General features: G+C 39.2%; 1 protein-coding gene across 1 annotated transcript in view; it reads left to right on the top strand.

Annotated features, from left to right (window-relative positions):
* kif2a (kinesin family member 2A) overlaps window positions 1–26390 on the top strand; it is a 93044-nt gene that overhangs the window by 37681 nt on the left and 28973 nt on the right. Inside the window, exons 8-14 of the mRNA XM_043700426.1 lie at window positions 2860–2923; window positions 3050–3141; window positions 6815–6957; window positions 9907–10111; window positions 10675–10785; window positions 19416–19483; window positions 26005–26121. Coding sequence (XP_043556361.1) covers window positions 2860–2923; window positions 3050–3141; window positions 6815–6957; window positions 9907–10111; window positions 10675–10785; window positions 19416–19483; window positions 26005–26121 — 800 coding nt within the window. The remainder of the gene's footprint in view (window positions 1–2859; window positions 2924–3049; window positions 3142–6814; window positions 6958–9906; window positions 10112–10674; window positions 10786–19415; window positions 19484–26004; window positions 26122–26390) is intronic.

Below are 26390 nucleotides of genomic sequence, written 5' to 3' on the forward strand. Positions count from 1 at the left end.
GTATTACTTCATCATTCTCTGCATTCATCTGTCACCTATCCACCCAATCCAATAGCCTTTTGTCTCCTTTTGAAGTTTATCATTAACCTCCTGTCAGTGCTACCAAGCATTTTGTATTCTGTCATTTTTCAAATTATGCTATATAGAATTAAGTCTAAAGAAAAACATTCCTTCTTGCACTATAGCCCGCAGAACCTCTGGATATATATTTTTTCACTCTTTTTTGTCTTTGTCACTCAGTTAACTTTGTATCCATGTTGTCACCATTCCTTTTATTCCATGGGCTTCAACTTTGGCGAGTGTATTATGTTCTTTATCAAATGTCTTTTTAATTCAAGTATACCACATCAACTACATTTACCCTGAACAACCCTTTCTGTTACTTCATTAAAAAGACTCAGTCAGATTACTTTAATGTCGTTCAACAAATCCATAACTAATCTACACTTGTCCAAGTGGCAAGTTTTGTCCTAGATTAATTTCCAGAAGCTGTGACACCAATTCTAATTGATTTTCCGTAGTTGCTGAGTTTATACTTGGCTCCATTTTTTTTTAACAAGACTGTAACATTTGCAGTACTCCAGTCCTCTGGATGTAAGAACCTCACAATTTACAATTCTTGGACAATTGCAATATGAAATTTTGAATCGATGAAAAACTCCTAGGTTCTCATACCTGCCTCGCCTAAGGCATCATCACTTTACTGACAGAGGAATGGAATGCTGTTACAACTGCCTCCATAACTGTCTTCCTCAGCATCATTTGATGCATCCCTCTGGTTCTGGTGGCTTACTAATTTTAAGAATATCTGGTCTTTCCAATTGTTAAGTACTTTTTCTTGAGATTCTTATGTACTTAATGCAACTGCAATATGCCAACTTCTATGAACAACAGCCAAATTTTATTAAGCAAATACAGTACAAACTTTGGAGAAGCTCAACACTCTTTGCCATGCTTGTGAAGCATATCGATAGATCTCCCTGAAAAAAGGAAACAGTTCAAAAGGATGGAAAATCTTTACATCACAGTCAGTAATGCCCACAAGACAATCCTCAGTCACTCCCTCACAGTCACGTGCAACTCGACACAACGCAGTGACCACATCATTTCCAGAAACAATACAATGTAAATCATCCCTTAATGGTCAAATAGGTTTTTTTAAAACTACACTGAGTTGTCAAAATTCCAACTGTAATATTTTGAATAGGATGATGATGCAAGTGTAAATTATCTCTGAATAATAGGAGATGACCATGTACATGGCTCTGAATGGCAAGGGATGGAAATGTAAATTCCTTACAATCTACCTGTAAGTCAGAGGCATCCCACCCTGGCCTCGGGACATCCAATTTCCTGCAGATCAGCAGAGCAAATTGACTCATTAATATCATACAATGGCTTCTCTTTATCCATTTTTAGCCCATTTAGTATCTGAATTACCACCTTTTTTGCTATGGATTTGACAGTACCTTCTTTCTTGGTTAAGACAGATGCAGTGTACTTATTTATTCCATTAAATGTACTCGCTTCTTCCATGTGCAAATTTCATGTTTGGAATGGTACCAATCATCAGGAACCAGTTTTACTATTTTTCTGTGTCTATAGAAAACATTGGGATTTTCTTCTATGTTAATGCTTATCTTGTCCCTTCTTATTCTTTCTTTGGTTTTATTCCTTTCTCACTCCCTTCTGAAGGTTTAATTGTTCTGTTGCAGTTTTTTTTCCTGCAATCTGATTCCAATTTATCTGGAGTAGGTTTGTTCTCAGCTGCACTGAAATTAGTTTGTCTTGAATTAAATCTTTATTTTAGATTACGTCTTGTCCTTTTCCCAAAGTTAACCTAATCCTCCCAATACAGTGTTCATTAAAGGACATTTAAATGGGAGATAAGTAATAAACCTGTAAAATGTATGACAGTGTACCACAAAGACTATGTACAAGTTTGGGCATGCAGTTATAGAAAAGATGTCGACATAGAGTCATAGAGATTTACAGGTCAGAAACCGACCCTTCGGTTCAACTCATCCATGCCAACCAGATATCCTAAATTAATCTAGTCTCATCTGCCAGCACTTGGCTTATATCCCTCTAAACCCTTCCTATTCATATACCCATCCAGGTGCATTTCAAATATTGTAATTGTATTGGTATCCACCATCATTAGATTATGTAGAGTGTCCAAGATGATGTCTGGCTTTGGAACTTACCTGTTACGAAGAGAAGCTAGTTATTTTTAATATATTTTATTGAAGCATGAATAAGTAATTAGAACTTTAAAAAATTTAAAGAGAAATACACTATTATCTTCAGTTAGCACATTAGTAATGGACTAAAAGAAAGTGAGGATGCAGATGCTGGAGGTTAGTGTCAAAGTGTGGTGCTAGAAAAGCACAGCCAGTCAGGCAACATCCAAGGAGATTTTGTTTCACATTAAAATATCAGAAAACTTTTTTTGTAAATACGTATGATTGTGTTTCTCTGGAGGGGGTAGTTTAAGCTGCTCTGAACTTTTGACTTTGAAGTCAACTCTCCTGCTCCTTGGATGCTGCCTGACCGGCTGTGCTTGTCCAGCACCACACTTTTGACATTAGTATAAAAAGCCTTTTATAAATTAGTTAAGAGAATTGCAAAATTCAAATCTGGAATTTACTTCAACTGGGAGAAAGACAAGCAAATCTTGTGTTTATACATTGTAAAAGATAGTATTAGGAATTACATCAGTAAGTTATTATGCAAATTATAATTTAGCACCCGTCTTCAAAAGTGATTAATCACAAAAGCTGCAATTCATATTTATTTAGGTTTCATGTTGTAATTTCGCATTCTGTGATTTAATATGTCTACCCATTGAAATTTCAGACTATGGGTGGTGACTTCACAGGAAAAAATCAAGATTGTTCTAAAGGAATATATGCACTTGCGGGTGAGACTTTTATACATAACTTTCTAAAGCATAATTTATTTTTGAAAAAGCAGTATTGATTTGATGTTTTTGAATGGTAAATCTTTCTCTTGTACATCTCTCAAATTTTTATCAACTTTGTTACAGCTCGGGATGTTTTTCTCATGCTGAAGAAGCCAAATTACAGAAAAATAGAACTCCAAGTATTTGCAACATTTTTTGAAATTTACAGTGGTAAGGTAAGCAAGACATTTTTAACTTCAATAAAAAGACTTCTCCATTAAATTGAATAATTTCTGACTGGGCATGCGAATTTTGAATACTGTTCTCAATTTCAAAGCAGGGGTTTTTTGCAATTCAAACTTTACCTGTAAATGTAAATTCAGCTTATAGAAGTTATGTTTGGTTAATTATATCTAAAAAGTCAACAGAATGATTTCTTGTAATCGTTGTACTTTTAACACCAAAAACTTTCATTTGTAAGGCATTTCAGGACACTTCAGAAATAGGCACATGCATATGGTCATCAAGTTGGGAAAGGGCAAGTAAATGTTTGTTCAGAGAGATTGTTCAGAGAGATGGACTTTGAGAAATTTTAAAAAGAACATGTTGAGGAGGGAATCCTAATAAGCAGGGCCTGAGTAAATGAGAGCTTTGTTGTCAGTGTTGGATTATAAGGAAGGGAGAAGTGCACAAACCTAATATTGGAAATGTAAAGCTAGGGTGGGGCACTGGTATGGAAGGACATTTTAAGATGATTTCAACCTTAGAAATATTGGGAACTAGGGAACCAATTATGATTAAGATAATAAGCTTGTGGGATTTAGAGTTAAACCTGATACATGTAAAGTTGGAAAGATTGAAAGAGGGAAGATAATCTCAGGGATTGCTCTGACCAGAGAAGGAGGACAGTGATGGAGGAACTCATTTCCCAACCAAGTTTCCACCCTCTTCTCTTTCCTGCACGAGGCCTGAGCAGTTAAATTTGTCCCCACTTGCCTAATCTTTGATTATATGCTGCAGGTCTAAAATAATTGGATACATAAGGACCTTAGAATCAGGGCAGGCAACAGGCCATAAACTTCCGCTAGATCTACTTTTAATTGTTAAGGAAAGAACTTTGGCCGAGGCACTAGCAAAACGACTTTATCTCCTTCAAATACACCCATGGGATCTTCAACATCCACCACAAAAGGTCAGATGTTAAACTAAGATTTGTCAAATTTCTGACAGGTTGAAGGCTGATTGGTGCTCAAAAAGCCAGACGGAAATTTTATGGTCTGCCCACCTACAAACGTGCCAATAGGGAGCTGTTAAATTCTGCCTGTTCTATTTGGAAGATGATCAGCTCTTGTTTCTGAAATAAATGTTTCTATGTTAAATTCTTTTTTTTGCCTTTTATTCCCAAACTAAGTTCAAAGGCAAAAGATGCTGGTAATTCCTGTTGCCCCATCTGGTCTCCGAAGTTGACTTTGAAATGGCAAACAATATCAGCCTGCATTTTGCAGTGAAACAATCCACAAAGATTAAGTGTCCTTTTCTTGTTAATTTGGATGTGGTTCTAAAACAGAGGGAATTTATAGGTGTTCACCAGTGGAAATCTAATAGAACAAGATAAGCAGCCTTATTTTACTTTTTGGTTTGCTGTGTGTTAAAAATACTTTGAAGTATTTTTAACACACAGCAAACAACAAAGTAAAATAAATTGTTTATCCTTCACTTGCAATTACATTTTAAAGTGAATGAAATTAACAATACATAGATTATGGTAGAAGTTGAAATGTATAGCTTTATTTTTAAAGGTTCCTGAGTGAAATGCAAATTCCACAAATAATGAAATTTCATTTCAGGCCTAGGCAAGCTTTAGTAAGAGTACATTTTGAACTCAGTAAAGGTTTAAAAACCCAGTTATATCGTGTTCAGCGAGTTAAAATTTTTATCAAGCGTTTTTACAGTGACCCTAATAATATTAAGGGCAAGTTCTCATCAGTTTATTGATTTCTAATCAGTGATGGTCTTATGTGAGGTGACTTTAACAACACTTTGTATGAAAAAGTGTAGAATCACTGTGTGAGCAACTCTGGATTTCTGAATTTAACAGCATGAGTGGACTGCAGAAGTTGCTATCTCAGAGGAATAATGACAATGGACACAAGCTGTATAGTCATCATTCTTATTGCAGAATCAAGATGATTTATCTTGCTATTCATGTCCTTTTCAACTGTCACCCAGACCAAAAGTAGAAGGCACCAATACAGATCTGCACCTTGTATCAGCCAAGTTCTGAGAATAGAGCAACATTAGAATAATTGAACTTCTGATCTTTTTTGAATATTGACGATCCCATGGCTATCTTTGAAGGAAATCAAGAAATTTTACTGGTGCTTTGGCAAAAATTCTTCCCTTAACTTTTTTAAAAAAGTTATCATTTATTTCATAACTGTGCAAAATTTGAACAACACGTTTGGTTACAAGGCTAGAAGGGTCATTTGTGACCTTATGGATGGGTGTTTCTGTTCTGTTGTGCATGATCTCAGGTCCAGTTAAGGGTCCTATGCTCAGGGTTTTGAACCATAGCCAACAACAGCATCAATGAATTATGAGTGGTGATACCCACAGTAGTTAGAACCTCCAGTGATAATGAGTACTCAACAGGTTATCGTTCCAGAAAGGGATTGTGTTCTCTTCAAGTTCACAAAAGAAAGGCAATGGGCATTATCCCCTTGCAGTTTTTTCCCCTAGTTATATTGTTTATTTAAATTGAAAATAGACTTTTAGCAACAACTGAATATGATAACACAAAACCATATGATGTAGAGAAATGAACAGAGGACTTGTCTTTGGGCATATCACTGCTTATTTGCTTACACAGCAACACTGCAAATTGTTGAATTGTACAGGACCAGTTTTTGGACATTGTAAAATAATTTGCAGGTGCTATATGGATTGGCTAGTAGAATTTGATACCATTTTTGTGACAAGAATATTGCATGCTAACCTGGCTTAGTTTCTAAGTTTCATTTCAAAATTTAGAAGTAGCTGCTTATGGATTTCTTTTATCTCAATGGTCTTCAGAAATCCAGAAAAAAAAGGACTCAGAAGCTAGATGTTCCGTTTATGCTCAAATACTCTAGATTTTGTTTTATTTGAGATGCAAATCCCTCATGAAAGTGACCATGAACAGCACAGTAGTTGCATTCAATGAGAAGTTGCTTAGTTTCTTCAGTCAAATTAGACTCACAGTAGCAAAATATGATACAACAGTAGACAAATGATATAACGAATTTAAAAATGATTTGGAATACATTGGCGGATAGCTAAATGCCATTCAGCCTTCTCTGACAGTCAGATTCATTATGGCTTACAATAGCTGTCTCTAGTAATTAGAAATAAGCAACAAATGCTGCCCTTGACAATGATGCTTACATTGCATGAATGGGGGGGGAGGCTGAGTATGAGGCCAAATTAAATATTGATTTGTGAAGGGAAAATACCTACTATGCAGGAATGGGCTGGTAATGAAGATGGTGCTATGTCAGTAGTGCCACAGCACCTTAAAGTGATAACTACCTATTTGTGATTTTCCGTTCTTTTCGATTTACCTCTTCTGGCAGACACTTCAATGAATGAAAAATGTCTATGTTCAAAGAATGATGGAGCCCCATAAGTTACGTGTTTTGTCTTTCCTTTCATGAGTAATGAACTAAATGTTGAACACATTTTCTCCAGGTCTTTTTTTTTGTATTTTGCCAAGATTTAGTTTGAAAAATGAACTACTCTTCATCAGGCATTTTTTAACTATAATGTTTTGGTTTGAATTACTTGAATAAGGTGACTACTTGAATTTTTAATTGCTTTCTGTACAGTCCTTTGACAGCAAATAACTTAAGTTTATTGTATTTTTCTATCCAGGTATTTGACTTGCTTAACAGAAAAGCTAAGCTAAGGGTGCTGGAGGATGGAAAGCAACAAGTTCAAGTGGTTGGGCTTTCTGAGCGTGATGTTAAATGTACAGAAGATGTTTTGAAACTAATTGAAGCTGGCAATAGTTGCAGGTAGGTTTACCTTAGAAATGTAGTGTTTTTATGTTCTGGAAACTTTGAACTTTGTTTTAGAAGAAGGAAGAGTTCACCATGTCATTGTTATCTGACTTAACTTTGATTAAAGATCCAGCTGCTTACCAATGCAATATCAATGAATTTCTATATTATGTTCATAAATTATTAATTTCCTTTTTGATGAAGAAGCATGATATTGAGCTGCGTCTGTGATGGCATTCTGTAAAATCATGGCTGATCTGGTTACTGTGCAATTCCTCTTATCCCTAATAATCTTTCACCCCCTTCTCAAAAATCTATTTACCTCTGACTTAAAAGTTTTCAAAATAATTGCTTTCTTAAAAGACAATGGAAGTAGAGCTCCAAAGATTCACAATTGTCCATAAGAAAAAAAAATCATCATCTTGTCTTAAATGGACGATGCCTTATTTTGAATCACCTTAGTTTTATTTCCTCCCATAAGTGAAATATCCTTTCCATGTGCACCCTAAAAAGACTGTCCTATATGTTTCAGTTAAGTCACTTTCTACTCTTCGAAACTCCAGCGAAAATGAGGCTAGCCTGTCCAACCTTGCCTCATAAGAAATTATGCCCATTCCAGGTATTAGCCTAGGTAAGCCTTTTCTGAGTTCCTTCCAGTGCGTTTACATCCTTCCTTTGATAAGGAGACCAATACTGTATTCTCTGTATTCTGTATCTCGATGTAATCTCACAAATGTCAAATATACTTAAAATAGCCACCCCTACTTTTGTATTCAATTCCCTTTACAATAAACAATAACCTTCTATTAGCTTAAATGATTACTTGTACCTTCAAATTAATCTTTATGCAGGTGCTGAGAGCTCTGGAATCTATCACTTTTTAGATAGTGTGCTTCCTTGCAGTTCTTAGTCCCAAAATGGACACTTTCACATTCTTACACATTCATTCAATTTGCCAGATCTTTGTCTACATTTTTAACCTATGTTATGAAGGTCTAATGGGTACTGTACCTTTAAGAGAGTTGAAGGACTTAGCAAGCACACATTGCTGGAGAATTTACAATGTAACATTTGGTCCAAAAACTAACAGTACTTGGGTTGCTATGAGACAAAAACACATTCAAATTCGGCCAATCAGATTAAGCTATGCCCCAAAATACCAACCTCCAATCAAGCTTGAATTTAGGATATTGACAATATTAAATACAAATGAAACTATCTGATGCTTTGGGGTATAAGATCAGGAAATATTGAACAGTTGGGGGAGAACTGCCAAGCCACCAGCATCTGCAGACTGCCCGGAGAATAGCTCTCTTAAAGGTACCTTTATCGATCAATGACCTGTGAAACAGAAACCTTAAGAAGAAGAAAAGCAGACAGAGGAAGATACAAAGAATATTTGACAGCTGGCTGGTTTTGAAATTTGAATGCTTTGGTAAATCTTAATCGGGAGTTTTATCGGACTAGTATTATAGAGGGAAAGTAAAAGATAGGTTAGAGAAAGGAGTTGTAAATTGTTGTTAGGTAATTAACAGGGAGCCCCTACCCTGTGTCATAACACCTATGTATATCCTTCTATAGCGTTCTTTTATCTTTTTCACAGCTTCCCTGACTAGCTTTCTGTCGGCAGCAAATTTAGCAACCGTACCTTCAGTCTCTTTAACCAAATGATTTATGAGCTGTAAAAGGTTGAGATCCTTGTGGCCGACGGTTGTAGCATCTTTCTACCCAAAAATGCTTATTAATGCCTACTCTTTGCTTCCTATTAGCAAGCCAGTTTTCTATCTGCGCAAACTGTTACCCCTTACACCATTGTAAGATTTTGGGATTCGTTTTACTTGTAAGACCTGAGTCAATTACATTCATGGACCGAGTTGAGAGCCAACCTAAAAGTATATTAATCCTGATTTGTTATATGACCTGTTCCAGATGCAAATATATTTTCACAAGTTTTATAGAAATTAAGTTGATGATAAATATGAACTAAATAATATTTAATGAAAACAATGCTTTTCGATTGATCCACTTTGGGATGCCAGGTTGTGACTAGTTCCTCCTTCTGTTCTATTGACTGAAGTTCTTTTTCTGTCTCAGTCGTCCTTCCTGTGTATTAAACTCCACAGATTGTTACCTTTTTTAATAATTCCGAGATTATTAGCCCTGTGAGGTTTGGCTTAACTTGGCTGTAGCTCTTTATACTGGCTATGTAGAATCTCTTTTTTTTTCTCTCTTTCCCCCCCCCCCGCCTTGCATTCCTACCTTAAGATCCCCCTAACTGCCTCACTCACATCATATCTGTTTTCTTCCATTCTCCACCCTCCCCACAGTAATAAATACCATTTTATAGTCCTTGGAGAATGCATTACAAATGATCATGCTCTCCCATTAAGTGTTTATATGTAGCAGTAGTAAGATCTAGGTGCAGACATATTGGAGAGACAAATTAGATTTGACACTGATCTGCATCCTTTCAGTACCTTTTACTACTTTATAAAACAGAATTTTTCTCTATTCATTAGAACGGTGGAACGTGTTTGAGAAATGTGCTCACTTTTGAGAATTTGCTGTCTTTAGAATATATGCAAGTGAATTATCTAATTTTCTTCAATGAGGAATATGAATTCTTAGTTACTGAGTGTCTTCAAAACATGAGTCCCAGATTTTTGGTTCGTGTAAGAAAGAAGGTTTTCTGAGGATATTGTGGAAGGAGTAACTGAGTTAGAAAATTAGCCATCTCACTGAGTGGCAGAGCAGTATTGAAAGACAGAATAACCACCACCTGCTCCTACTTTGCTGAATTGTACAGGAAAATAGGATTTTCTTAAAATTTATTTTTAGTTATTAATTTATAATAAATATTTTCCTTTTAGATTCAGATAAAATTACCAATTTTATAACTGTTGAAGAACCTTACAGTTTGAAAGGCCAATTTATAAACAAGGTTGTGTTTTATTTATGTTCTAGAACATCTGGTCAGACATCTGCAAATGCTCACTCTTCAAGAAGCCATGCAGTGTTCCAGATTATTCTTCGTAGAAAAGGGAAAATGCATGGAAAATTTTCATTAATTGATCTGGCAGGAAATGAGAGAGGGGCAGACACCTCTAGTGCAGATCGTCAGACACGACTTGAAGGTGCTGAGATTAACAAGAGCCTTTTAGCACTCAAGGTAATTCAATGCAACAACTTCTATGTAAGACAAAGTCATGTTTCTGAGTCAGAGCCGAGGACAGTTTTTTTTTAGAAAGAGATCCTTTTAAGATTTTGTGAAGACTCTCAGCAGGACACAAATACCTTTTTTTGTAGTTTGCACTGCTTCAATTGAGGAAAACCTGTTGTCATTAAGCTTTGAAGTTAGTATTAAGTAATGTCTACACTAATGCCAACTGTAAAGGCCAGCAGAAATGACCTTAAGATAATCAAATGGGTTCAGATCAGCATTATTTTTTTGCAGTGTTGCAGGTGGCCAGTTGATTTATTTTTGTGTGCAGCCTATGCATGTGATATTTCATTTGGCAAAGACAATGGAGAGCCTTTCTGGCTGTTGCACAATCGTACCTTCATATATATTTTATTGTAGCCATTGGTATGGAACGTGCTGCATAGCTACTATGAATTTCATTTGTTGCCACTAGTGAATTGGTTTACATTACAGAGGGGATTGAGTATTTGCGTATTACTCAAAAGTTTAGAGTATTTTTCTCATTTTTAAATGAACATGTGTAATTACAGGAATGTATCCGAGCCTTGGGTCGAAACAAACCTCATACCCCATTCAGAGCAAGTAAACTTACCCAAGTGCTAAGAGATTCTTTTATTGGAGAAAATTCCAGAACTTGCATGGTATGTAATTTAGTATTATACATTTTTAAGGATCGTTTCTTAGTATCTATCACTTAGTCAAAATGAAAAAATCTGATTTCTATAATATTGTTGTTCAAGGAATTGTTCTCATTCAGTTTGTGTAAACTAGTTGCTTCTGTGCTGTAATGCACTCCAATCCTCTACTCCCTCTCAGATATGATGATATGATAGAATATGTTTGTAGCTGTTATTCCTCCATTGTTCCACTTAGATGGTTACTCTGCATATAAAATAGTCTGCAGTCCAAATTTCTACGTAAAGAAGATGCAGCAGAATCTGTTCAGAAGTTGTTTGTTCTACCCGTTTTTCAACCTAACTGAACAGGCAATGTTAACTCAGAAGCACAAAAGCTAATTGTACTATCCTACCACTGAATCTGGTTAACAGTAGTTAACTTTACTCTACAAATGCCAATATCCCATCACCAAGTCACCATTTATTTACACATGGAGAATCTATGACCGTGATCCAGCCCTGAGTGAATAGGATGCTTGATACTCCTGTTCTTATTTGTCTGCAACAGCTTCCTGATTGGTGCTGTTACTTTCATCCAAACAGAGCTCATGATCTATGAGCTGCTCCTGGGTGATCTCATTACAATCACTTCCTCCCTTCCCCTCTGATTCCAAGGACATTGGTTGATTTTGATTTTTGTTCCTCCTGGGGACTTTTAGAACTGGGTCAGGTTCCTCTTACTCTGTCTCCGACGGGCAGCGTGTAACGCTTGCCTCTTGCACCTGGTGCATCACAGAAGAAATTCATTCGCTTTTTCAGGCAGCAAGGGTGCCATGGCAGTGACATCCACTGTATCCATTTCACATTCTGACGTATCTTCTGTAACAGTCAGAATGGCAGTCAAGGAGCTGGGTACATTTTGCTCCTGCACCTTTTGCAAGTTTGCAGCTGCACCTTTTACAAGTTTGCAGCTTTCATATGGTCCATGTGCTTATTCAGGACCATCGCACGCACCTGAACTTTATATATCACTGGACCTGGCTTCACATTGACCATGTCTCTTACCCATGCAGAGCCATTCCTGTGGTTCCTACACCAACTTCATCGCCTGAAGTAAACTCTCTCTGTTGTTTAGTGCAGTCTTGTGACTGGTATTGGCATTCTTGAACCCATTTCAACAACCCATCCCCTCCTCCCCCTGGTCTGGGAATCAGAATCAGAATCAGAATCCCTACATTGTGGAAACAGGCCCTTTGGCCCAACAAGTCCACGCTGACTCTCCGAAGAATAGCCCAGCCAGGCCCATTCCCCTACCCTATATTTACCCCTGACTAATGCACCTAACATACATATCCCTGAACACTATGGGCAATTTAGCATATCCAGTTCACCTAACCTGGCACAGATTTAACCTGGTGTAGTGTCTTCTCCCTCTTTTAAAAACTCTGTAGTTGCATGAGGGGTAATCCTGTAATCTTAGGAACTGTCCCAGTTTGGTATCTACTGAAGCTGAAGTCTGTTTCTTTGAGCCTGCCTCCAAAGTTTGGACAGCTCTTTCTGCCGGACCATTGGATGATGAATGGTATGGAGCTGTCCTTATATGTCCAATCCCATTTGACTTTAGGAAATAATCAATTTCCCTCCTCCTAACCAATGGTTCATTATCTGTGACTGACACTTCAGGGAGAAAATTAGAACTGCAGATGCTGGTGATTAGAGTCGAAATGTGTGGCACTGGAAACGCACAGTAGGTCAGGCAGCATCCGAGAAGTAGGGGAATTGACACTTTGGGCAAAAGCCCTTCATCACGAATGTCATTCCAGGAGTCCATATGTTGCAAAAGATGTGCACAATGTTTCTTTTGTCGTCCACATATTTGATGAATGAACTCTGCATCTCCAGTCACTTTGAATGGTCATCCATAATGACAAAGAACATTGAGTATTGAGTCAATGAATAGACATGCATTGTTGTCATGTAACCGAGTCCCAACCATTCCTACGAATGTGGGGAAGCTGCTGATGGTACTTTTTGTCCTTGTTGGCAATCTGAGTATGACCCCATCAGTGTGGTTCTGTCTGCATCCAGTTCAGGTTACCAGATATAATGTCTTGCTAGCAACTTCATTTTGCAAATCCCTGGGTAACCCAGGTGGAGGTCAACCAGTATCTGGCAGCGACTTTTGCTCGGGACAGTGTCTCTTTTGCTCGGGACAGTGTCTCTTGCTCCTCATAATATGTTGTCCTCTACTGGGATTTAGTCTCTCCGGGTCCAAAACGGTTTTAATTATAGTTGTGACCCCATCATCATCAGCTGTCTCAGTTTTGCCAGGACTGGATCTTTCTGCATCCAAAGTCTGATATTGTCAGCTTTGACTGGAAGTGTGTCCAGAAGATTTAAACCATTACGGACTCATCCAGTGGTGGTACACTGGTTGTGTATCTGCCAGCAGGAGGGCAGTTCAATGCAGCTGCATTTGCTGCTTGGTCTCCGGGACGGTGTTCCAATTTGTAATTATTTGCATTTAGAATTAGAGCCCACTATTGAATTTGGCCTGAAGCTATGAGTGGCACTGCCTTATCCTCTAAGTAGACCTAGTAGGGGTTTGTGGTTTGTTATTATTACAAATTTACATCCGTAAAGACATTGGAACTTCCTGGCCCTAAATATGACCGCCAGACCTTGCTTCCCTCTATCTGGGTATACTTAGCTCTGCATTTGCCAAGTCCTGGATGCACATACTATTGGGGTAGTATTACCTATGAGGTAATACTACCCCAATGCCATACCGTGAGGCACTTCACATCAATGCTGAATCTTGCTTGGGATCATAATGTGCCAACACCTTTTGAGGACGATATCTGTTTCTTCAGTTCCCTGAAAGCTCTGGCTTGGCTATGTGACCATTTCCAAGGCTGACCCTTTTTTTAAGAGTTGATGCAAAGGGGGTGGTGGGAATTGTTTTCTGGTCAACATACAAGGTGGCCTTGGCTTCCTAGGCCTTCCTGAAAGACTTCTGGATATTCAGTTAGGACTTCACTTAGGCATCCATTTCCTAATCCAAAGATGTTGAGGCAATATAGATGAATGTTTCTCTACCAATTTTGCCCATCACACTTGGGTCTGAATGTTTTACTACAATCAGTGGTAAGTGAACCAGCTGCTTCTCATATGAGACTGAAACCAAAGTTGCACCCTTAATCTGTCAAGGGTCCCTGGTAAGGGTTCTCAGTCAAGCTCGGTCTTGTGCAAACTTGAGAGTTGGAGTCGACCGCAAATTTTGTTAAAGATTGGTTCTGCGATCACTGAAATAGCCACGCTGGTATTGATCTCTATTAAAGCCCAGTGACCATTTAACCAGATGTTTATTTTGGTTCGGATTTGGATGTTTCTCAGCAATTAAACTGTTCCAGACCAGATTTAGATGGACTTTCCAGGATGTGCACTCTTCTGGATATCTTACTTAATTTAGGTCTTATGGGACTCTTTTGCTGTCTGAACACATACCAGCAGTAACTACAATGGCTGGCCACCCAGGATCCTGAAGAATATTTTAACCATTTGGCAGAGGCTTGGCTGTGTTTTGGGGTTTTGCTGTGGGCTGACCTAGAGTTTCTGGTCATGACTTTTCCTGAGCGAGGCTCTGCAGTTGCCTTCACTCAAGTGGTATTTCCCAAACTCAGTCAGACTGGCGAGGAGTCCACTTCCATCGGAATACCCTGTGACTCATATGTTCCACTTGCCGCATTTTCCAATGATAAAGCCAGTTGTAGTGCTTGTTTGAAGTCCAGTAGGGCTTCTGCTATTCGAGGCTTTTACATGATTATATCATTAGTCCCACATACCAACCAATCTCTCAGCATCCCATTAAGGATTAAACCAAAGTCCCATGTTTCTCCAGTTGTCTTAGATGGAAATGTGTTGCTGGAAAAGCGCAGCAGGTCAGGCAGCATCTAGGGAACAGGAGAATCGACGTTTCGGGCATTAGCCCTTCTTCAGGAATGAGGACAGTTTGTCCAGCAGGCTAAGATAAAAGATAGGGAGTCTTAGCCTAGTTGTCTTAGCCTAGTTGTCTTAGCCTAGTCAAAAATCCTGTTACAGATTCCCCCAGTTCTTGAATTGCCTAGTAAAATGAAAATGTGTCAGAATAAGAGGCAGCTTTGGGTTGTAATATATCGTAACTAAATCTGCCAACTCTTTAAAAAGTTTTAGTATCTGGTGCCTCAGGGAAAGTTAGGTTCCTAATGACTGAGAAAGCTCCGGGTCCACTGCCCTAGTGTCATTTGCCTGGAAAAAATAACGCATTCTTTCCACATACTGGGTCCAGTCTTTGACAGCAGGATCAAATGAGTCAAGCTTGAAATAACTTCACAGAGGCTGGTATACCATTACAAAGTCACCCTTTATTTACATGCGGAGAGTCCTTGATGCTGATCCGGCTCCCTCAGAGCCAGCTCTCTAAATGAACAAGATGTCTGACACTCCTGTTCTTATCTGTCAACCAGGGATCCCTAGTCAGGAAAATTGTATTCTGAGATCTGCTTGGCTGACCTTGTTATAATCACTGCACTTAAGACATGTTTGAGATTAAACGTTTGCCTTCCTAAAAGTCAGCGATCCAACTCTCAATCTCTCACACTGTCTCTTCCTCCATTACCAATACCTCACATTATCTACTCCATCTATAATGCTATCTTCATCCCAAATTCTTGATTCTGCTTTTTCATCCCTCTCTAGTCTCTCACTTTCTGTTAATTTTCTGTCCACTTCCTGTCACGCACTTGTCTATCTCTCCATTTTCAATCCCTCATTGTCCGTCTCCAGTGGCCCGATGTATCCATTTCTCCCCCTCCAATCCCTCACTCATATTTATCTTTCCATCTATAATGCATTATTTTGTGTGTCTCTGTTTCAAATTCCTGATTCTACCTTTCCATCAATCTCTCTACTCTCTCAATCATGCCATCTCGAATCTCACCCTCTATCTTTCCACCTACAATCCTTCTCTGTGTATTTCTTCTCCAATCACTCTATTACACTGTATCCAATCTCTTATTTTGTTCAGAACTCTATTTCAAATCATTCACTCTCAACCACGTCTCCATTTTCTCACTTTGTCTATCCACACCTCCAGTTCTTCACTCTGTCCAATCCATTATTCTCTCTACCTATCTATCTCTGAAACCTCAACCTTTCACACACTCTTCATCTTCAGTTATCCATATGCTGTACCACTACACCTCTAATTATTCACTCTATCATAACACATCCAAAATGTCCATTCTGTCTACCTTACCTGCAAATTTACTATCTGTTACTCTGTGTCTCCATGAGTACATGAATTGGGACCGTTTGGAAGGATATGGGCCAAATGCTGGCAAATGGGAGTAGATTAATTTAGGGTATCTGATCGGCATGGATGAGTTGGACTGAAGGGTTTGTCCCGTACTGTACAACTTGATGACTCTAACTCAAGTTTCTTACTTTAACCATCTCTCAATTGTTGCATCTAATTTCTGACTCTTTCTTTCCCCAATCCCATCATAAAATTATTACTAGGCCTATCTCTTATTACTAGGTCTATCATCTTGGGCGGCACGGTGGCATAGTGGTACAGTGGTTAGCACTGCTGCTTCACAGCGCCAGAGACCCGGATTAAATTCCCGCCTCAGGCGACTGACTGTGTGGAGTTTGCACATTCTCTTCGTGTCTGCATGGGTTTCCTCCAGGTGCTCTGGTTTCCTCCCACAGTCCAAAAATGTGCAGGTTAAGTGAATTGACTGTGCTAAATTACCCGTAGTATTAGGGGCAGGGGTAAATGTCAGGGAATGGGTCTAGGTGGGTTGCGCTTCGGCAGGTCGGTGTGGACTGGTTGGGCGGAAGGTCCTGTTTTCACACTAAGTAATCTAATCTAATCTTTATCTCCAATTCCCCCACTGTATCTAAGCACATTACCATTCCATAAGTCTATCCATATCCTAATCCCCAATCTAATCTCTATTTGGAATGTCTCTGTCTAAATCCAATTTCTTTTTCTGTTAGTGAGTTTTGAGAATATTTACAAGAACTGTAACAAACACTACATTGAACAAACAGGCAGAAAACCAGCCACCAGGATACATAAATATCAGCTAGCCACAAAAGGTCATGACCCTCTCTCACTAGTATCCTTACATACAGATGAGGAAGGGCACTACTTTGACTGGGACAGCACATCCATTCTAGGACAAGCCAAACAGAGACATGCATGAGAATTCCTAGAAACATGGCATTCCAACTGGAACTCTACCAACAAACACATTGACTTGGATCCCATTTACCACCCCTGAGACAAAGAACCAGAAATGATGTCACCACAGGAAATGGTGTCACCAACCCAAGGAAACCTAAACACATAAATAGAAAGCAGACCATGCCACCAGTGCTTCATCGGGAGGCTCACTGATGATGTTACCTAGTATGGTGATGAAATGTCTGAAAACGAACCTTCCAGCTCAGCGAGTAAACCTACATCCTTTTTCTGTCTTCAGTGTTTCTCTCTGTTTCTTCATTTCTGATCCTTTGTTCTGTTTTTCCTTAAGTCTCTAATCCTTCACTCTTTCTATCTCTGCGCATCCAGTTCCTCACTGTGCATCTCTCTGTCACTAACTTTTCAGTCTTGGTATCTCTCCATTCTTTGTATTTCTCCATTTTCAATCCTCCCCTCACTTGGTTCCCTCATCATCAACCCCTCCCTCTGTTTGGCTTAACCTTTCAAATTCCTTAGTCAATTTCAACATCTCCAATCCCTCATCATCCTCCATCTCCAATTTTTCACTCTCTCTATCTCATCTCCACACCCTAGTTCTGTTGTTGAAAATCTGTCTCGTTTTCCTCCGTCTTTATACCTCTCCATCTCCAAATCTGCACTCATTCTATTTCTTTACCACCACTTCCTCAACCTTTCTATTTCACCATCTCCAGGACTCTCAGATGCTTCGTATCCTTTTTATAGTGATGAAAGCATGATTGGAAGGAATCAAAGCTCTGGTATGGCCACACTTAGAGTATTGTGTACTGTTCTGGTCACCGCATTATAAGAAGAATGTGGAAGCTTTGGAAAGGGTGCAGAGGAGATTTACTAGGATGTTGCCTGGTATGGAAGGAATGTCTTATGAGGAAAGGCTGAGGGCTTTGAGGCTGTACTCGTTAGAGAGAAGAAGGTTGAGAGGTGACTTAATAGAGACATACAAGATAATCAGAGGGTTAGATAGAGTGGACAGGGCGAACCTTTTTCCAAGTATGGGGACGGCAGAAATGAAGGGACACAACTTTAAAGTGAGGGGAGATAGGTATAAGACAGATGTCAGATGTAGTTTCTTTACTCAGAGAGTAGTAAGGGTATGGAATGCTTTGCCTGCATCGGTAGTAGATTTGCCAAGTTTAAATGCATTTAAGTCTTCATTGGACAGGCAAATGGACGTACATGGAATAGTGTAGGTGGGATGGGCTTCAGATTAGTATGACAGGGCAGTGCAACATCGAGGGCTGAAGGGCCTGTACTGCGCTGTAATGTTCAAAACAAAACAAAACAAAACAAAATGGCACAATCACAAATTGACCCTAATGGGGTAGCCAGTGAGACAAGTTGGTTCCTATACTCAATAAACATAAGTTCCTGGCAAACAAATTAAGCATTTCTTCAGAGGCAAGAATTTTAATCCTGCATCTCCAATAACACAAAGGAAGCAGAACTTTTCAAAATGATGCATGATTACTCAGTCACTGTTACTCAGCTAAGGGTATGCAATTCTATTGAAACCAACATTTGCAAATCTTATTATAATAGTGACAAAGTCACGCTTGCAAAAAAAAAAGACAACCCAAAGATCGGAAAGATGTTATGAAACTTGAAAGGGTTCAGAAAGGATTTACTAGGATATTGACAAGGTTGGAGGGTATGAGCTATAGGGAAAGGCTGAATAGACTGGGGCTGTTTTCCATGGAGCATCTGAGGCTGAGGGGTGACCTTATCGAGGTTTACAAAATCATGAGGGGCATGGATAGGGTAAATATACATGGTCATTCCAATGGGATGGGGGTGTCCAGAACTAGAGGTCATAAGTTTTGGCTGAGAGGGGAAGAATTTAAAACGTGTGTGTGTGTGTGTAATGAACTGCCAGAGGACGTAGTGGAGGCTGCTACAGCTACAACATTTAAAAGGCAATCTGTATGGGATTATGAATAAGAAGGGTTTGGGGGGGGTATGAGCGAAGTGCTGGCAAATGGGATTACATTTGTTTAGGATATCTGGTTGGCATAGATGAGTCAGACCTAAGCGTCTGTTTCCATGTATGAATCTATAAATCATTGGGATAAGTGCTTTCTATCAGTTATCCTTCCATTTTTAAAACTTTAAAAGATTAATTTATTCATTTCAAGTTCTACTGAGCAACTAAGTCTCTGCTTTTGCTCACTGTTACCAACTTTTGACTGTGGATACAATCTGGCTGTGAACATAAATAATTCTGCATTCGTGGTCTGAAATTGCAGTATTTCAAAGGGGTAGCTTACTGGTGGTTTTTACTTCATCATGAATCTTGAACTGGAGATTGGTGAAAATTGTTGATGCATTTGGATTGATATGCAATCTTCTAAACTTTGTGCATTTATAGATCGCAACTATCTCTCCAGGAATGGGTTCATGTGAGAACACACTAAACACACTTAGATATGCAAACAGGTATGATTTTCAAAATCAAGTAAATGAAACAAAGTTGCCATCCCCATTTTCATGTTATAAAGTAAGAACTTATCTGGAAGTCTTTTAATGTTATTTACCTAACTTAAATATTGAAGCTACAAAATTCTGTTTTGTTCCATTTGTAGCAGTATAAGAATTGTTAACGCATTTTGAATTTAAGCTTCATGTATTTAAATCTTAAATGTCACATGCCTTTCAGTCAAACATTAAGAGCTTAACATTGCATGTTTTGTACATTCTTGATAGTTTAAGAAGTGAGTTTGATATACTGGAATCTGGAACGAAAAGTTACCATGAAGCTGTTGGATTATCATTAAAGCTCTGTTTGCTCATGTTATTTAAGGAAGGAAAGCTGTTGTCCTTCTCATTCTGGCCAACACGTGACTCCAGAATCACAACAACATGGTTAATTCTTAATAATCCTTGAAATGATCTGAGCAAATCATTTGGTTATGACAAACAGCATTGTGGTGCTAATAACACCAGCTAATGATGCACAAATTTTAAAAATTAATCTTTTTCTTCATAGGACTGGGAGGTGTTGTCATGAAGGCCAGGAACCACCAATAAATATTTCGACAGATATTTTTGAAATGTTGTTAATTAAATGGTTGTCTTGCTGCATGTGCAATAAATCTATATGAGTTGGGTTCTGGAATATCACCACTCCTAATCTATTTCAGATTGAAACAGTGAGGATCATTGTCTCCACTCAAGCCTATGAAATCATGATTTCTGTTTTTTCATTCTAAGGATAACAAGGGATATTTCTCCTGAGCCTCAGCAATGTGGGGTGAGGTGACTAGTTTTCCTGCAGACTGGAGAATAGGTCGGAGGGATACCCCTCCCACTAGTTGGGTACACAGACACAACAGAGAAAAAGACAAATGGCAGTCAGTTAGTTAGATCTAAGAAAAAGGCATAGTGCAGTGAATGAGAACTTGCCCATGTCCTGACCATGTTGATTCACAGTGTATACTGTGTGGGATATGACATCATCACTATAACAGAGACATGGTTGAGGGAAGGATAGGACTGGCAGTTCTGTATTCTAGGGAATAGAATCTTTAAGCAAGATATTCAAAACACTGGCTGTCAGAGTATAGAAAATTCAGGGAGATACTTTTTAAAAAAAAATTAGCATAGTCAAGAGATGTCATGTAAAATACAAGGAGATAATGTTAAGGAGAATTCAAAAATTTTTATAAGTAAACTTGGGGCAAGAGAATAACCAGTAAAAGAGTAGGGTGAATTAGGCACCAAATTGGCAATCTTTTTGGAGCCAAAAGACAGCCTTGCTTTCACTTGAATACCTTGACTTTCTCTACAGTGAATACAAATGTAGTTCAAGGAGGGGAGCTGATATACTTGCACAAATTAGCATTGAGAGAGAGGAGGTTTCAGCAGGCTTGAACATGGATAAATCCCCAGACTCAGATAAGATGTATCCCAGGCTGCTGTGGGAGGAAAAGGGGGAGATTGCAGAGGTTCTGACGTTAATTTTCAAATTGTCTGCAGCACAGGAGGGTGACAGAAGTCTGGAGTACAGCTAATATAGTACCATTATCCAGGAAACTACAGGCCAGTAAATCTAACAAGAGTTGTTATCTCTGGTTTGTTACGCGTGCCACATGCTACCGAGACGAGGAATAGGGAGAGAGAGGAGTTGAACACGAGGCTATTGGGATGATGCAGAAGGGAGGGATTCAGATACCTGGATAATTGGGGTTCATTCTGCGGTAGGTGGGACCTTTACAAACAGGATGGTCTACACCTGAACCAGAAGGGTACCAATATCCTGGGGGGACAATTTGCTAATGTTCTTTGGGAGGATTTAAACTAATTCAGCAGGAGGGATGGAAACCTGAATTGTAGCTCTAGTGTATACAGGAGGTTGAGAGTAGTGTGGTCATAAGCTCGGCAAAAGTGTATCGGCAGGCAGGAAGGTGGTTTAAAGTGTGTCTGTTTCAACACTAGAAGCATCCAGACGAAGCTGGTTGAACTTGCAGCATGGGTTGGTACCTGGGACTTCGATGTTGAGGCCATTTTGGAGAAATGGACAGAGCAGGGACAGGAATAGTTGTTGCAGGTTCTGGGGTTTAGATGTTTCACTAAGAACAGGGAAGGTAGTAAAAGAAGGGGAGGTGTGGCATTGTTAGTCAAGGACACTATTATGGTGGCAGAAAAGACTGATGAGGACTCATCTACTGAGATAGTATTGGCTGAGGTTAGAATCAGGAAAGGAGCGGTCACCCTGTTGAGAGTTTTCTATAGGCCTCCGAAAAGTAACAGAGATGTAGAGGAAAGGATTGCAAAGATGATTCTGGATTGGAGCGAGAGTAACAGTGTAGTTGTTATGGGAGACTTCAACTTTCCAACTATTGACTGGAAACGCTATAGTTCAAGTACTTTAAATAGGTCAATTTTTGTGCAGTGTGTGCAGGAGGGTTTCTTGACACAGTATGTAGATAGGCTAGCAGGAGGCGAGGCCACATTTGGATTTGGTACTGGGTAATGAGCCAGGCCAGGTGTTAGAATTGGAGGTAGCTGAGCACTTTGGTGATAGTGACCACAATTCAGTTATGTTTATTTTAACAGTGGAAAGGGATAGGTATATACTGCAGGGCAAGAGTTATAGCTGGCGGAAAGGCAATTATGATGCGATTAGGCAAGATTTAGGATGCATAGGATGGGGAAGGAAACTGCAGGGGATGGGCGTAATTGAAATGTGGAGCTTATTCAAGGTACAGCTACTGCGGGTCTTTGATAAATATGTACCAGTCAGGCAGGGAAGAAGTTGTCAAGTGCAGGAGCTATGGTTTACTAAAGAAGTTGAATCTTTTGTCAAGAGGAAGAAGAAGGCTTATTAAAGGGTGAGACATGAAGGCTCAGTTAGGGCACTTGTGAATTACAAGCTAGCCAGGAAAGACCGAAAGTGAGAACTAAGAAGAGCTGGGAGGGGACATGAGAAGTCTTTGGCAGGTAGGATCAAGTAAAACCCTAAAGCTATGTCAGGAATAAAAAAATGATGAGAGAAAGATTAGGGTCAATCAAGGATAGTAGCGGGAAGTTGTGTGTATGGAGTCCGAGAATATAGGAGGGCACTAAATGAATATTTTTCGTCAGTATTCACACTGGAAAAAGACAATGTTGCTGAGGAGAATACTGATTTCCAAGCTATTAGATTAGAAGGGATTGAGGTTCACGAGGAGCAGGTGTTAGCAATTCTGGAAAGTGTGAAAATAGATAAGTCCCCTGGGCCAGATTGGATTTATCCTAGGATTTTCTGGGAAGCTAGGGAGGAGGTGGCAGAGCCTTTGGCTTTGATCTTTATGTCGTCATTGTCTGCAAGAATAGTGCCAGAAGACTGGAGGATAGCAAATGTTGTTATTCTCTTGTTCAAGAAGGGGAGTAGAGACAACCCTGATAATTATAGACTAGTGCGCCTTACTTCAGTTGTGGATAAACTGTTGGAAAAGGTTATAAGAGAAAGGATTTATAGTCCTCTAGAGAAGAATAGGTTGAGTAGAGATGGTCAACACGGTTTTGTGAAGGGTAGGTCATGCCTCATAAACCTTATTGAGTTCTTTGAGAATGTCACCAAACTCGTGGATGAGTGTGAAGCGGTTGATGTGATGTATATGGACTTCAGTAAGGCATTTGATAAGGTACCCCACGATAGGCTATTGCACAAAAAATGGAGACATGAGATTGAGGGTAATTTAACGGTTTGGATCAGAAATTGACAAGTTCTAAGAAGGCAGAGGGTGGTAGTTGATGAGAAATGTTCATCCTGGAGTTCAGTTACCAGTGGCATACTGCAAGGATCTCTTTTGGGGCCACTGCTGTTTTTCATTTTTATAAATTATCTGGATGAGGGCGTAGAAGGATGGGTTAGTAAATATGCGGATGACACTAAGGTCGGTGGAGTTGTGCAGAAGGATGTTGCAGGTTACAGAGGGACATAAAGAAGCTGCAGAGCTGGGCTGAGAGTTGGTAAATGTTGTTTAATGCAGAAAAGTGTGTGGTGATTCATTTTGGAAGGAGTAACAGGATTACAAGGTACTGGGCTAATGGTAAGATTCTTGATAGTGTGGATGAGCAGAGAGATCTCTGTGTCCATGTGCATAGATCCCTGAAAGTTGCCACCCAGTTTGACAGGGTTGTTAAGAAGGCGTACGGTGTGTTAGCTTCTGTTAGTGGAGGGATTGAGTTTCGGAGCTATGAGGTCATGTTGCAGCTGTTCAAAACTCTGGTGTGGCTGCACTTGGAGTATTGTGTACAGTTCTGGTCGCCCCATTCTCTGAAGGATGTGGAAGCATTGGAAAGGGTACAGAGGAGATTTACCAGGATATTGCCTGGTATGGAGAGAATGCCGTTTGAGGAAAGGCTGAGAGGCTTGAAGCTGTTTTCGTTAGAAGAAGTTTGAGAGGTGACTTAATTGAGACATATAAGATGATTGGAGGATAAAATAGGGTGGACAGTGAGAGCCTTTTTCCTTGCATGGTGATGATTAGCACTAGGGAACATATCTATCACCCCTCAATTTAAAGCTATAGGACAGATGTCAGAGGTAGGTTCTTTACTCGGAGAGTGGTAAGGACATGGAATGCCCTGCCTCCAAAGAGAGATACAAAGAATAGAACATTACAGCTGTAACGCAATTGATGAATTGAGGATTCTCTTTCTACAGTGTGAACTTTTAAACGTGTTGGCTGTAATGCGATTACATCGCCAGTGCTTTAACTGCTGTTACTAAAGTGTGATTTTTCTATAATGTGGGATTGCACAAGAATGCAACCATCACATTATCGAAGAACTAACTGTAATGGCATTTAATACACAAGCAAGGCCGTTATGGAAGAGTTTATATAACATTAATTATGTCACAGTTGACGTACTGTAAGGAGTTCTGTTCATCATACTGCAGGCAGGGTGTGATTGCACTAGAAGGGGTGCAGAAGACGTTCTCCAGAGTGTTGCCTGTGCTGAAGTGATTCAGGTTTGAAGAGAGACTAGATAAGCTTGGATTATTTTCCTTGGAGAAGAGGCGTCTAAGGAGGGATCTGATTGATGTGTACATAACTCTGAGGGAGATAGACAAAGTAGATAGGAGAAACCTCTTCTCCCTTCGTTGAGGGGTTAATAACTAGGAGCACCATTTTAAAGTAAGGAACAAGAAGTTCACCCAGAGGGTGAAGGGTGTCTGGAACTCTCAAACTAAAAGGGTAGTAGAGGTGGGAAATCTCAAAACATTGAAGAATTACTCAGATAAGCACTTGAAATGCCATAACGTACAAAGCTACGGGTCATGTGGTGGGAAATGAGATAGAATAGATGGATTTTTGATGATCATTGTGGACACCTGGGGTGGCACGGTGGCTCAGTAGTTAGTACGGCTGCCTCATTGCACCAGGGACCAGGGTTCAATTCCACCCTTAGGCTACTGTCTATATGGAGTTTGCAAATTCTCCCCATGCCTGCATGAGTTTTCTTTGGCTGCTCCGGTTTCATCCCACAGTCCAAAGATGTGCAGTTTAGGTGGATTGGCCATGCTAAATTGCCCATAGTTGAGAGTGTGGTGCTAGAAAAGCACAGCAGGTCAGGCAGCATCCGAAGAGCAGGAAAATTGATGTTTCGGAATTGCTGATGCTTATGCCCGGAACATCGATTCACCTGCTCCTCGGATGCTGCCTGACTTGCTGTGCTTTTCCAGCACCATACTGTCGATGCTGCTGTTATTATTCCAAATGTTTTAAACAAAAACCTAAGGTCTCTCAAGCTGTTTACTTTATTGGCTTGGAACAGGCCACTCAGTATCTCTGTCTTAACCTCCCTTCTTAAAATAAAAAAGGACAAAATATACCTCTTACAGCCATAGTGTCATCATAACGACATGTTGTTCTGTGCAATCAGTTTATATCTGCAAAACTTAGCACCTTAATGATTTGTAACTGGTCATCTTTCACCAAGTGTTCTCAGTCCACCTTAAGGAGGATTGAGGAAACACACATTGAGAAAATAATTTCTAATTACGAGACTGTTTAATCTCATAGCCGTGAACATCACTGTACGTAAGAGAATATTTGAGGGAAAGACTCAAACTTGTAATAACTTCTGGATATAATTGTTTAATGGAGTAAATAATTGAATGGTGTAAATAATTTAATTTGACAGTTATTGATGTAGTACACAAAATACAATATCAAATAATTTGTAAAACACAATTTTAGTTGAAATTAAAATTACTTTTAGCCATAGTTCATTAAAATTCTAGTATTGCAAATGAAGCTGTTTAAGATAAAGGTAACAATTTTGCTGGCTTCAGCTTCATATTTGACTGTTAATTTTGACCTTTTGTAAAAAGCAGAACTCTGCTGAAGTATTATTTCTAGAATTACATGTCATATTTTTAATATTCTAGCTTTAAAAATGTGTCTTTTACTGTTCCCTCCTGACTGGGTTTCCCCCTTTGTTCACTCATTTGCTTGATACTGCAGAGTAAAGGAGTTTGGAATAAGTCCCTCGGATATTCCCTTTCAGCAAGGTGGTGGGAGCCGTTCTGACCTCTCTCCTACCTACCTCGAATATGATGACTTCCCTCCTTCACCTACCAGGTCTTCTATGTCTTTCTATCAGTTTCTTTTCCTTCTACTACCTCTCATTCCTTTTATACTGGCCTTTATGATCAATCAATTACTACGAGCTCTACCATTAAAGCAAAATACTGTGGTGTAAATCTGAAAATAAAAACAGCAAACCTGGAAATATTTTGCAAGTTTTTCAGTGTCTGTGAAGACACAGTTAGTTGTTCAGTTCCGATGAAAGATTTTTTTTTTACTCTACACCAATACTGCCAGACTTGCTAAGTAATTTTCAGTATTTT

Source organism: Chiloscyllium plagiosum, chromosome 1 (assembly GCF_004010195.1).
Source record: "Chiloscyllium plagiosum isolate BGI_BamShark_2017 chromosome 1, ASM401019v2, whole genome shotgun sequence".
Classification (NCBI taxonomy): domain Eukaryota; kingdom Metazoa; phylum Chordata; class Chondrichthyes; order Orectolobiformes; family Hemiscylliidae; genus Chiloscyllium; species Chiloscyllium plagiosum.